Raw genomic sequence first — 14,133 nt, 5'->3', positions numbered from 1 at the left:
ACACCACCCCATCATCAGCCACCCGCTCCCGTGGCAGAAACCCCCTCCCCCATCCAAGCCGCCACCTAGAACCCCCACCCTCGGCGATCCACCTCCACCGCTGAGCCAACCCCCCTCTTTTCCCCTTTATCCTCGCCGCGACCACCCACCCCTCTATGAAACCCTAACACCGACTGCCCTCCAGAAAACCTGCACTTCTAAAAACCATTTCCAGAAACAAGGTACCTAGGAACAAAAACAGCACCCAAAAAAACCAGAAATCAAGAAAATTAAAGAGGGAAAAACTGTAAAAGTGATGAATGTCATCTCCTGTTCTTCCTCTTCGAATGCAACTACACATTATTACATTTCAATCCAAGAACTTCCATTTTTATTCTAATCTTTCTGTTTATAATTGCTTTTGGAGTTTCCCTTTTAATCCTCATTGAAGTTAAAAATGCTCTATTTTTCCTTTCTTTGCTTTCTCTTTCCGCCATTGTTGCCGCCTTTATTATCTGAAAATGCGGACTCCTTCCGGCGTAACACCTCGTTTCTATTATTCCTTCGCTCCTTTCCTGCCTCCAACCTCCAGATACCCGACATGGGCAACTTGTCAAGATTACTGGGTAATTTTGCTAACTTTATTGCATTTATTTTTTTGGGTTTGATTGTTTTAAATTTCTGGGTTTAAAATTTTGTTTGGGAATGGGTGGTCACAATTGGGGTAAGGGGAAGAGGGAGGTAGGTCGGCCGGTGGTAGAGATTGGTCGCCGAGAGTGGGGATTCTAGGCGGTGGCTCGGATGGGGGAGGGGTGCTGCCTCCACAGGAAGGGGAAAGGGATAGGGTGGCTGATTGGCGGTGGAGCGGTGGTTTTTGTTTGTTTTTTAAATATATAAATTAAATTATTTATGAAATTGTTAAGTGAGAGCTAGAGGGTAATTAGAAGAAATAAGAGAAATTAAAGGTTAATTAAGTGAATTAAAGGTCCTTGGTTGTTTTCAACAAAAAAAATTTACAATCGATTTTAACTTGCCAAAAATATTTTATAAAGTTTTTCCTAACTTTAAAAGGTTTGTTCTAACAAATTTTCATTTTCTTTTTTAGGTTAGAGAGTTCCTTATTCAATTTGGCGGTGAATTTTTGTGAATTTTGCTGGGGATAAAATAATAGTTGGCCTTGTGCCCTTGACTAAATCATAGTTGGCCCTATAAGGCCCTTTAAGCTTTAACTTGTAATTTTAAGTTTGCATAAAAAAAATAATAAAAAAAAATTGTATGTGATTAATGGGCTGGACCTAATGACCCTTAACCCGGCCCAGCCCTTTTCACATTACCCTCAGCCCTGGTCCAGCCCGATTTAATAAAAGCCCAGCCAAACCCAGCCCAAATCCAGCCCATTGATTCATTGAACAGGTCTACTTAGAGGTTTGTTCTATTGCTATTGCCCTAAGCTCCTCTCTCTTAATTTGGTAGTAGTTTCTTAATATTGCATAAATTGATTTATTGTGGAAATATAATTCAACTTAAAATTTAGGAATTATGTCATACATAATACTCCGCATATTTTACCATCATACTTGCTCTATTCGTTTTCCTTTACAATCTTTAATTATCTAAGATGATTTTTTACTACAAAAAACAAAAAAGAAAAACCATTCATTATTAACGACAACTTAAGTTATGCATTGAAGAATTGAGGAAGTATAATATATAATTGGATATCACACTTAAGATTAGGGCCAACTTCATTCTGGAAAAGGTGTAACCAAGTGAGGTGTGAAAAAATAAAGTAGCCTAAACATACATCAGTTATCACTTATCAGCCCTTCATCTGACCTTTGTTAATTGTGAATACTACGAGTAGTAAAAACTTAATCTTAGAATTATAGTCTATATTATCCAAATTATATAGAAAAATTAACCTAATAACACCAGCTACCAAGTTAACGACACATTCTTTAGGATAAACTCATAAAAGAAATCAGATAAGTAACATTTTTCAGCACCATTCAAAGTTAGACAGGTAACATTAATCTCAGTTTCTTATTATCCTTGTTTAGAACAGCAATTCACTTAAAAACATAAATTACAAAATTACATTTTACACATCCGTATATTTATACAAATTAAACTGCTGCTATGAACAGCCAGTAAAATCACCTCCACCCTGATTATTCACAGCATCACATTCTCAACGCAATCGATCGAACGAATTTCTGTGGGTTTCTGTTTCAGATATACTTCATTGCTGCCCAATCTCTCTGCTATATCTCTCCACTGATGCACTTCCACAACTTACGTGTAACAAGCAGTCAAGCAAATCTGAAACTTAAGCCCTAAAAAAGCTGCACTGCCAGCTATGCTAATTGCCAAAATAGCAAATACTACGCAAAGGCAGGGAACTCTAGCAAACATATGAACTATTTGTTTCTTAAGCACTAGCAACTCGTATGGTAAGCGATAATAAATGAGGATGATAATCACTTTAAAGGAAGTATTGAGTGCTAATTGAAAGTGATTAGAGGGAGGTGCTTAGGGGTGGAAAAAGCTTTACCATGTACGTTGGCAGAAGATTTAAAATAGTCACTCATTTTCATTCCCCCATTTATATCATCTATCAAACGAGCCAGAACAGCATACCCATTGCAGATAAATAGCCAAAACTACAACCCTTAGCAAATATGTAATCCACAGGCAAGACAACCAAAAAAAAAAAAAAAAAAAGGAGCAGAAATTAACATAGCCTTAAGCAACCAACAAAATAACACCACTCAAACAAAATCTTTCATTGAAAATCTCACTTGTCTGAAGATTTAGTCTTAATCCCTGGATCCTACTTGAGCTTGACAAACAAGCTAACCTTTATATCTCAAGTGCCAAAAGGTCAATATCATAATATCTTCAAATTCCCTATCATGCAAAATAACAACTTGGCCCAAGGTAGATTCTAAGCAGGTAAAGGCTGAGAAGAGAGGTATGTACAGAGGATTATAAAAGAGACTGAGTTCAATGGAGTTGGGAGAAAGAGCAAGGGAGATGAAATAAAGCAACTGTTATGAGCTTGGAACACACCACTGATAAGATAGTCCGCCCCAAGTACTAGAGACAAAATTCCCTTGGTTGCAAAAACAAAAACAGAGGTCTAATCTCCCTTCTAGATTCTAAATACAAACTTCAGGCTTTTGTCACAGGAATTTACAGTTATCTACAATCCCACTTCAGAAGATTAAATCCCAAGGCTTAAATTACCTTCATCAATCATCATACTATTGACCCACAGGCCACAACCCTAATGTAGAACAGATACACACTCTAAAGCTAGTATTGGATCTCTTATAGTTGTAGATAAACCTACCCACTTCCATTACACTTCCCAGTACAGCTATATAAAACAGTAACAGAACTTTTCTATTAGTTCTAATAGACATCATGTATAAAACAATTGCTGCACCCCTCTTTAAAAACAAAAAAGAACGAAAACCATCTTTCAGGTGACTAAACCTAGCAAAATAAATAAGACAAAATGTTAATAAATTTGCAAGAGCAACCTACAATTAAATAAGTACGAATATCGAATAAATAGCACAAAGCCGAATAAATGGCACAAAGAATAAAGGTAAATGATTGCAGCAATGAGATAAATGCTGGAAGCATAGCACTAATCAAACTATCAATACCTTACCCAACTACAGGAATTATAAGAACATCAAGGGCTATCTCTAGAATATGATCTGGGTATTAAAGTGCAATGACAACTCAAGGGAAAACACTCAGCACTAAGTTTTGGGAAACAAATAGGAAGATGGAAAAATAATCAACTCAAACCCTATGAAAAGTTACAGCGGTAAACGTTTTCGAACAGTTGAATAACAGTGCAGAACAAACTAAGACAAATTAAGGCATACTGTGGCTACATAGGTTCAGTGGACCGGAAACATAGAAAGAGCTTGGTAAATTTGGTATCATGGACATGGCAAGTTTGATATTGTAGTTCTCCAAATAAATTGGTCTCCTGGACAAAAGCATCAAGGTTGGCCAAATGTTTGTCAAACCCTTTTGATCTGGTCTTCTGGTTTAAGCAGGAGGCTTCGTCAAAGGAGGCAGGAAGCAAGCTTCAGGGCTTCAAAGTTTCAGCTGTTTTAACGGGAATGGAAAGGAAGACATGGAAAACATGAGTATCACAACTCTATACAGGGATTCAACCTAGGTTAAGCAAACTTTTCCCAACTCTAGATTACCAGAGATTAGAGATACAAGTATGATTTTGGATAACATAACCCAGGGAAACAGTTACCTGAAGATACCTCTTTGTTAATCTTAATAATATGGTCTCCTTCTGGAGCCTGGAGCCTGACCAGATAACCTGCCAGGAAAATCTCATATTAGAAATTTTCAAAAGGGCATAGAAATCATCACAACAATGGTTTATACATAGATAGTATTATGTTCCCAAACTGTAGTGATAATAAAATTTCATTATGCCTCAGTTTTCAGTAACAAATTAACAAAAGGATAGTCTCAATCATTCTATCTTCATGAAATAACAAGAGTTTCTACACCACAGATTAGCTAGTTAAACCCATCTCTCCCCTCCCTAAAACCAACAAAAGAAAGATGCAACTGCAGGTAAGGACTTATTAAGGAAATAAAACTCACACATTGAAGTGTATTGCACTTTAATTATAAATGTTCCAGAACAAAAATAAAGGCAAGTAAATATACAAGAATTCTCAATCTTACCCTGAACTACTACGCCCTGATGTATAGCTTCCATAAACACCATAATTACTCCCACTTCCGGTGCTCTGCAAATTATGTTATCACGTGTTATCCATAGCCCAAAAAAGAATAAAGATTAACAGATCAGATTAACAAGCAATATACGATGCAAGAAAAATGAAAGATGTGATAGGTCAAGTCTCAGGGACTGAAAATGCGTGAAACGACCAAATTACTAGGTTAACACCCATCAGAGCTAAGTGGAACAGGCAACAAAAATACCTGTATACCAGCATAGCTACCATAGTGATCAACTGAGGACAAATCATTTGAGCCACCATATCCACCTGAGTATGAAAGCCCACGACCATGTCGTTTACTATCTCTACCGTCATATGGCATGGAATCATGATCATCAGGTGAAAGGGGGACATAAGGAAGAACAGGAAGCATCACTTGCCCCTCCTTTTCGAAGAGGTTTGCTCTTAATCGTGACGCAATATGTATAAGAGCAGTTTCAGCTACATCCAGGTCACCAGAGATCTGACAGGTCAAAGATATTGTTTCATTAACATCAACCAACCAATTAAGTGTTATCACTTATCACAAGACAAGCAATATCTACAATTTGCCACATCGCTTTCTTTACCTGCACCATTTCTTCATCATCCGCTGCAACCTTTGGAAGATCATCCTTTGAAAGGATGCGGATATTAGCCTTTGTAATGTTCCTCATCTCAGTGATAATAGCACCTCCTCTACCAATTAAGCAGCCAATACGTGTTGATGGCACAAGGAGACGGGTTGTAAATGCAATAATTCCTGAGTCCCTCTCAATCTTCTCACTACATCTGGGTTGCAAGCGCCTTGCAGCTTCAATTGTTGGAGAGACTTGATCTTCAAAATACTGTTCAGCAAACATGATATTATATAAAGATGCCATTAAAATAAATCATCCCCAGAGATAAGCATACACGTAGAATTATCTTACCTCCTTCGATGATATTGTTATCAGGCAGTCATCACCTTCAGTAGATGAACTATCAACTTTGATACCTGCTCTAGTCTCTTGTCTGATTTGATTTATGATAGTACCACCTTTTCCAATCACACCTCCAATATTTGCAGTAGGACAGACAAAACGAATGGAAAAATCCTTCATTGAAGAATCTTCCCTCGATGAAGGGTAACCAGAACGAGGCCAATCTCCCCTCTCAGCTTTGTATCCTCCATAAGAACCAACAATAGGAGCGAAAATAGGAGCACCACCAGGTGCCCCAATGAGTGAGCCTGCTGATGGATACAGACTAGGAGGTACAGCAGAAGTCAGCATGTGTTGTGATCGTGAAGGATTATCATGAAGACGGGAAGCAATCTGGAATAAAGCTTTCCTAACGACTACAGCTTCTCCAGATATCTACAGCACATGAAAGCATTTTAAAGGAGTAAATAGGTAATAGAAAAATTGCCAGACTTTAATGCTAAAGAACACCTGATCAAGTGACAAAACATGAATATAAAAAACACCACCAAATTGCTTTTCCAACACACACACAAGATAATTAATATAAAAAACACACAGATTCATACACAATAGAGGGATGAGAGATGAAAAGGGTGAAAGTAAAACAACAATCATCTACAAAAACATTAATACAAGCTATTTCACTGGTAAAGAATTAGGGGGAAAAAAAGAAAATTGATTAATTTTTAACTTGCAAAAAACACACATTTGGACCACAAAAATAATCCTAATGTGATGAATCTAGCAAAAACAGTTCTATAACAGCAGTAAGCCAATATAGTATCTCAAATTACCTGCAAAAGTTCATCAGTGCTTAGGGCACATGCTGGCAAATGATCATCCTTTAAAATCCGTATCTGAGCACCAGTTTCGCTACGAATGGTTTGAACTATCTGACCACCTTTACCAATAATACATCCAATCTGATCAGAAGGGACAAGCAGCCGAGCAGTAACATGTTGATTACCTTCAGGCTCATCATCAGCACCTGCATCCTCAGCAATCACTCTGTCATGCACCATAAAGAGTGCATCCTGGGCTGGACAAACCTGAGAATCCATTTCATCACAGGAATTTGTTTCTTCACTCGCACTATAAATCGTCACGACCCGCTCATCACATCCTGGCACAGTCTCACCAATTCTGATCTTTGCTTTGGTGTCCAATCTCAATTGTTTGACAATCTCCCCTCCCCTGCCAATAATGCTTCCAATTTTTGTTGCAGGGCACAAGTAGCGGTATACAGTATCATCTGTTCCAATTGAAAAAGGATCTTCACCTGAACTTCTTCGTTTATTCCTACCATTCTCAGAACGATCCAGGGAATGAGCTCGCTTACCGTGATTATTTCTCTGTCCTGCCATTAGGTGAACCAACTTTCTGCCTAAAATTTAAACAGACAAGACTGTTAGTTTATAAGGGAGGGAACAAAATTTCTCTCTCCATACCAAATAAGCCACATAAAAGACTAGATAAAAAAAGAATCAGCCCATGCCAATGCTTCGCACCTATTCACAACCGAGCCCCCAGATCCACAAAATGTCTGCTAATCTTCAAAGGATGGTATTGTTGCGCCCCCAGAATAGGTAACAATATCTTGGTGAGTAACAAGTCCATTTACATTACAAAACAAAGCGAAAAATACTAAAATAACAAGTGCTACGAAAGCATAAGTTAAAAGGACTCATCTATCCAATCTACTGTAAGGAACCAAATAGACAGCTTACGTTGCAAGATTTGTCAACATTTTACAAAAGCACACTAAATAAAAAAAAAATATTTAAAAAAAAAAAAAAAACACCACGAATGCTTGTGTGTCACCTCCCATAACCAGAATGAAATCATACATCCAATTTAATATCATATCATCTATCTACCCTTTCTAAATTTGGAGAAATCAGATATTATATCAAATCCCTTTGAAAAAATACTGGTGAATAAAAGATCACGCGGCAAATAATACACAAGCATAACATGGGATGCTGCAACTACCCTCAACATCTCCTAATTAAAATGAAAGAGACAATCTAATTGAAGATTAAGTTCACCAATCGAGATCGAATAAACTCAGTTCCAGTACATAATCTATGTCATGTTTTCCTTAAATACATTAAATGTCGCGAAAACTCTTCAATGAACTTGTCCCCCAAACCCACAAGGCCACAACAACTAAACAGGGCAGCATACTTAAAACAAAGTATTAATCAAATTCTTCATCCCGATGATCAAATGTGCCGAAATTAATACCAAAATCGGATAATATACCAAAATAGATATCTTTATACGTAATCTATAACCTTTTACAAAAACCCTAATCAAGATTTTCTGCGGTACTACTAAAATGTAAAATTGAAAACCTTATAACACAATTTTCTCCGAAATATGCAAAATAAAACCTTTTACAAAAACCCTAATCAAGATTTTCTGCGGTACTACTAAAATGTAAAATTGAAAACCTTATAACACAATATTCTCCGAAATATGCAAAATAAAGACCATAAATTTTGGCAAACAAGCACAATATCCGGGTAGAGCTAAATTGATTAATTGGTAACAAAGATGAAGAAGAGAGAGAATAATAACCTTGAATAAGCGTAGAGATCGTCTTTGAGGAGAGAGAAAATTGATGATGGTAGAGAGAGAAAGAGATAAATTGATACGCACTCGTGGAATGTAATTGAGTCTCAACACTTACAAAACCCTAATAACCGGGTCTATTTTACCATTTATATAAGACAAAATAGGAGGGTAGTTTTGGGTTTTTAACATGATCCAAACTACTCTACCTGCCTATGGACTTTGAGTCTTTGACTTGATAAAATTCTACGACGTTTTTCCAAACTAAGCTTTGTTTGCAAAATATTTTGCAAACCAGACTCGGGGAAAAATTATTTTCCAAACTAAGCTTCTAGACAGCGTTTTATACCCTGGTTTTTTTTAAAAATAAATTCAATTTGTAAAATGTTGTCTGGGACAGCGTTTTACCTGTTGACTTTTTTTTTAATTTCGTAACTTATAGTTTTACAAAAAATTTAAAAAAAAACGCAAATACCCTAAAACGCTGACTGAGGCAGCGTTTCTTGCGGTTATAACAGAGGGCGAGCTTCTCCCTTTTGCATTCCAACACTTTCATTCCCTCACTTAATCTCTCTATCTCTCTCCAAGACCCTTTCCTTTCGGCCGCCACCTCCACCGCCGTCTCACTCCGACGATCGGCCGCCGAAAGCCTCGAAAATCTAGCCTCACTTCACCTCGAATTTGGTATTTACTCAATCTCTCTTTGGTTTTTAAAATCTAGGGTTTATGTTATTGATTTTTAATAATTTGGAATTGTGGTTAAAATCTTGATAATGTTGAATTGTTAGTGTTGGTAATTGTTGAATTGTTAGTGTTGATAATAGTTTGGATAATGTTAATTTGTTAGTGTTGGTAATTGTTGATAATGGTTGATAATTGTTAGTTTTTGAGTGATTGTGATAACCTACATTATTGTTTATTAATGGTGATTTAGTGATACTAAGTTGTTGAAAATTGAAAAGTATGTCTACATTGTTGTTTAATTATGGCGATTTAGGGATGATTTAGTGTCTTTAAGTAAAATGTGTTTTGGTTGTTATGTAGAATATGGCTGCACAAAATGTAGTTTTGTTATGCCGGTGGGGAGGTGAAATTTTGTTTGATGGACCCCGTGTCGAGTATAGTGGAGGAAATATGGAACCACTAACACTTGAACCGAACATGACTTTCAATGTTTTGTTGAACGAGGTTCATTGGTTTAAACCCAAGGAATGTTGAACTAAACATTAAAATGAGGTTTGAGACTGGCAATGGGGTTCAAGTGTTACCTGTTTCTACAAATAAACACTTGAAAGCTTTGAGGAGCATTGTTGCAATGAAGGGTGTTCCCGCTGAGATATATATAGAAATGGTGCCTATATGTACCCAACAAAGTACTCGGCCAGAACAACAATCTACATATATTTCCGGATACAACACGGAGTCCTTCCAAGTGCCCTCACACGACATTCCATCAACTGAATATGGGATGGGATCTTTCAGTCGAATGCTGCACGACGATCAATTTCACATGCCGTTTAGTTCTCATATAGCTTCACCTGTACATTGGGGGGGGCATATGTGGCAATGACCGGCCAACCTGGTCCTTCGACATCAAACACCGTCACACTTTCACCGATGCAATTACATAGTTATTCGCCTATGCAAGATGATGTTCAAGCATCACCGTCTCAACTTGTGCCAAATCATCTTGAAACTATTGTGAATAACGAATTGTCTGTGTATGATGTGTATGCGGAAACAAATGATGAGGCCGAGAGCGAAGAGGAGGAAGATGGATTTCAGAACATGGATGTTGAACCTGCACACATGAAAGTTGGCGAGCCCCTGGTTAGAATTCCCTTACCTTGGTTCAGTCAGGTAAACGAGAACTATGAAGTTGATCAATATTGGGCCGAATCGGGTAGCCATACATTGTTTGTTCCCGGGGGAGAATTTGAGAAGGACATGTATTTTGAAAATAAGAAAATGCTTCAAGAAATGGTGAAGATGTATTCTATACAGAGGAATCAATTCTACACCACAGTGACATCGAATGAGAGTGTCCTTCATCTGCGGTGCAAGAAGAAATGTGGTTGGATGCTACAGGGTACCAAATCAAGTGAGCACTCGCGTGGCTTTACCCTAGTCACGTACAAAGGCCCGCACCGGGAGAACTGTGTCACTGAAGTACTATCTACTGATCACCCACACTTGGATTCGTCCATAATATCAGAGTGTGTGAAGTCCTTTGTGCAGAAAGATCCGTCCTTGAAAGTTGAATTCATACAGGAACTCATCTCCAAGCAATTTCATTTCGAAGTTCCGTATCGATGAGCATGGTATGCCAAGGAGAAAGCTATAGCTGAAATATTTGGGGATTGGGAGAGTTATTACGGCAGACTTCCACACTTCATGCAAGCACTGCAACAGTCAAACCTGGGAACCGTTGTCGTATGGAAACACAAAGCTCTGGTGGATGGTGTATACTACAGCAACATGGAAGTGTTTGAATGAGTGTTTTGGGCCTTCGGTCCTTGTATCGACGGTTTCAAACATTGTATGCCTGTTATCAGTATCGATGGGACGCACTTGTACGGGAAGTATAAAGGAATAATGTTGGTTGCTACAAGTGTGGATGCAAGCTTCCAAGTATTTCCGCTAGCATTTGCGTTGGTTGAAGGGGAAAACACTTCCAGCTGGTCTTGGTTTCTGGGCTGCATTCAGGTTCATGTCACGCAACGAGATGGCCTTTATGTTATATCTGATCGATATCCTGGGATCATTGCAGCAATGAATGATCCTAACGTTGGATTCACCGAGTCGCGAGCCTATCACAGGTTTTGTGTTCACCACATAACTTCTAACTTGAAGACTCACGTGCGAAGCAACGACGTGAGAGATATGTTCAAGGCTGCTGCGTACCAAAGGCAAGAAAGAAAACTTCAAGCTGATATGTGTTTCATCGGTGAGGCATGTACCAAGGCCATGGAGTATATTGTTCAAGTCTCGTTTCCTATGTGGTCTCTCTTCCATGACGCTGGTCGCAGATATGGGATATATACTACAAACTTCTCTGAAACATTTAACAATGTGTTGAAGTGAGCTCGGTTTCTATCGATCATGTCCCTTGTCGAGTTAACTTTCCATAGAGTTAACAGGTATTTCACTTTAATAAGAGAGTCTTCTGAGGCTAGGTCTGAGCAGGGACTTGCATACCCCCCCCCCAAGGTCACTGCCATTCTGGAGAAGAGCATTGCAAAAGCCAGATATCATAGAGTGGATGCGTATAACCGCCGATTGCAAATTTACCAAGTTACAACAGAAAAGGGAGAGCGACTCGGTAGAAAAGGAGGCCATAAACATACTGTTAACTTTCAGTTGAGAACGTGTACATGCAACAAACCAAAGATATTCCATCTCCGATGTTCTCATGTTCTAGTAGTCTGCGCGACGTATTCACTATCAGAGCGGCCGTGGGTGGACCTTGTGCTACAATCGGAGGCCTATACGAACACCTATGCACCACAGTTCTGGCCTATCCCTTATGAGACGACCTGAACACAGTACGTCGGCCCTAAACTCATTCCGGAAGGAAACATGGTACGAGGAAAAGGTCGGCCAAAGTTAAAGCGCATATGCAATGAAATAGATGAGACTCACCGGCCACCGAGTAAATGCAGCTGCTGTCACCAGCAGGGTTACAACCGGACAACGTGTCCATCCAAACCGACCGGGACCTAAGTTTGTATCTGTAATTTGATGTAATTAAATAGTAGATTTATTTTGTATCTAATTTTGTAACGTCTGTAACATTTGTAACATTTGGATCATTTCTATTTTGAACGTTGTCATTTGAAATTTTTCGTCGTTGCATTTTACTCGTCTAGCTCATGTTTAATTGATGATCTAGTAATTGTGTTGATAATTGGTGTATAACATTGTTAATGAACAGGTTACATGGACAGAAAAGATAGGACACCCGGACCTGTTGACCCTTCCAGGACACACATCGGAGCGTTGACATATAGGACCAGTCGGTAATATTTCATTCATCAGTTCATGTACTTATGCATCTTAAATTGATATACTATCTGATATTAATTACGTTCGTACGGTTTTTTATCAGCTTGAACCGGTGAGGATGCTGGTTTACAGGCACTACACTACCAGGGTTATGGCGGACTGGGTTGTCGATCAACGCGTTATTGCGTACGTCGAGTTGGATGGCTTGGGTGGTATTCATAGGATGGCGTTCAGGGAGATCGATCGAGCGCTTATCACTGCGCTCGCGGAGAGGTGGAGACAGGAGACGCACTCCTTCCACCTATCGGTTGGGGAGGCAACCGTTACGTTGCGGGACGTCGCGATACTCGCGCGCCTTCCTATACATGGGACTGCGGTGAAAGGACATACGTTAGTCAACCCCGTTGGTTTGGTAGCTCGGGTTCTTGGGGTTCAGCCAGGTCCCGACGAGATCAGGGGTTCTGGGTTGAGGACCGGCTGGATACGCGAGACTTTCCGTGTGCTGCCTGCGGACGCTGATGATGCCACAGTTCAGAGACACGCTCGGGCATACTTGTTCCTGCTCATCTCGGGCGTGTTGTTCGACAACAAGAATGGGAGCCATCTGCAGCTTATTTACCTACAACTGTTAGACCACGACTGGGATCATATCCGTGGCTATAGCTGGGGTAGTGCCTGTTTGGCGACGTTGTATTGCCAGCTGTGTAGAGCATCCCACCGCGGTTCTGGCGAGATCGGAGGTCCTTTGATTGTGCTTTAGGTAACTCACCTAATTATCAATAATCTATTTTGTCTATTACTTACCTAGTTTATACTTAACCTAGTTTTGTATTTTTGTGTAACAATTATGGGCTTGGGAGCATATCCATGTAGGCATACCAGGTAGGCCTGCTGTACATTGTCATGGGCAGTAGGACCGGGACAACCAGTACCAGCCGTACGATGCTCCACCGCTCCTTACACCTGACGAGGCGTACGGTTACAGGTTTGTTACAGTTGTCATTACTGTAGACTTCATACGGTTTTATTTTGCTAGTTGACAAACTAAAACATTTTTTGGTATTAGGTGGGTGGTCCCCATACTGACACTTGCGCATGCGGCGAGGTGTCTTCCGTACTATCGAGACGCCCTTGATCGACTCACCGAGGATTAAGTGGTAACTTAAAAGGAATTTGTAAACATTTATTTAACATGATTCTTGTCAGTGCACTAACCTATTTACGGTATTACTTTTGATGTGTTTTTGCAGGTGACATGAGATCCGTATGTAGCTGACTTGGTTGATGCCATGCCTGCTCATTTGCTGGATCATCATGCAGAGTGGCGTGTCAAGACCCCCATGATATGTTTCGAGGTTATGGAGAGTCACCTACCCGACCGAGTCATGAGACAGTTTGGACTGCGCCAGCCTGTCCCTATGGAGTGTGACATTAGTATCCGCCTGCACAACATTGACCGTCGGGGAAAGGGGGAGACAAACTGGTCAGTGGAGCATAGGTTTTACATAGACTTATGGCAGCGACGGTTGGAGTTCGTCGTTGAAGGTGATCCGATGCAGGGCGTTATGGATCCTCACGATCCGTACATGGTCTGGTACAGGCGGATTACACGGCGTTTCATCAACCCCAACTACACACCACCATCCACACATTACCATCCAGCATATGACGTCATTAGCGGATATGTGAGTTTCTTTTATTCTACTTATTTTCATCAATTTTTTAATTTCTATATCATACAACTGATTGATCGATGATTACTGCAGGCGGCGGATATGGTGGCGATGGTTAATGCACTATCAGTCGCCCTTGCAGACGGACCCACCAGA

General features: G+C 39.7%; 1 protein-coding gene across 6 annotated transcripts; it reads right to left on the bottom strand.

Moving 5' to 3' along the window:
* Nucleotides 1-1,965: 1,965 nt before the first annotated feature.
* On the bottom strand, nt 1,966-8,438 carry LOC110730377 (RNA-binding KH domain-containing protein RCF3-like). 6 transcript variants are annotated; one of them, XM_021910169.1, is made up of 10 exons: nt 8,306-8,428; nt 7,231-7,273; nt 7,062-7,106; nt 6,517-6,974; nt 5,690-6,115; nt 5,348-5,605; nt 4,981-5,241; nt 4,720-4,784; nt 4,274-4,342; nt 1,966-4,113 (listed from the first exon to the last, which is right to left on the bottom strand). In XM_021910169.1, the coding sequence occupies exons 3-9, from the start codon at nt 7,084-7,086 to the stop codon at nt 4,297-4,299; spliced, it is 1,539 nt and encodes a 512-aa protein (XP_021765861.1). In that variant the 5' UTR covers nt 7,087-7,106; nt 7,231-7,273; nt 8,306-8,428; the 3' UTR covers nt 1,966-4,113; nt 4,274-4,296. The 6 variants fall into 6 exon arrangements, with proteins under 6 accessions (XP_021765861.1, XP_021765860.1, XP_021765857.1 ...); XM_021910168.1 differs by lacking the exon at nt 7,231-7,273 and having other exon boundaries at nt 8,306-8,438; XM_021910165.1 differs by having other exon boundaries at nt 6,517-7,106.
* Between the last annotated feature and the right edge of the window lie 5,695 nt (nt 8,439-14,133).

The sequence above is a fragment of the Chenopodium quinoa genome, unplaced genomic scaffold (genome assembly GCF_001683475.1).
Source record: "Chenopodium quinoa cultivar QQ74 unplaced genomic scaffold, ASM168347v1, whole genome shotgun sequence".
Taxonomy (NCBI): domain Eukaryota; kingdom Viridiplantae; phylum Streptophyta; class Magnoliopsida; order Caryophyllales; family Amaranthaceae; genus Chenopodium; species Chenopodium quinoa.
This window is presented reverse-complemented; position numbering and strand designations above follow the sequence as displayed.

Coding starts and splice junctions, on each gene's coding strand:
- LOC110730377 (XM_021910164.1), bottom strand. CDS start 7,086: ATGGCAGGACAGAGAAATAATCACGGTAAGCGAGCTCATTCCCTGGAT. Junction 5,242..5,347: donor ATGATGAAGAAATGGTGCAG/GTAAAGAAAGCG, acceptor TTGACCTGTCAG/ATCTCTGGTGACCTGGATGT. Junction 4,785..4,980: donor GTAGCTATGCTGGTATACAG/GTATTTTTGTTG, acceptor CATAATTTGCAG/AGCACCGGAAGTGGGAGTAA.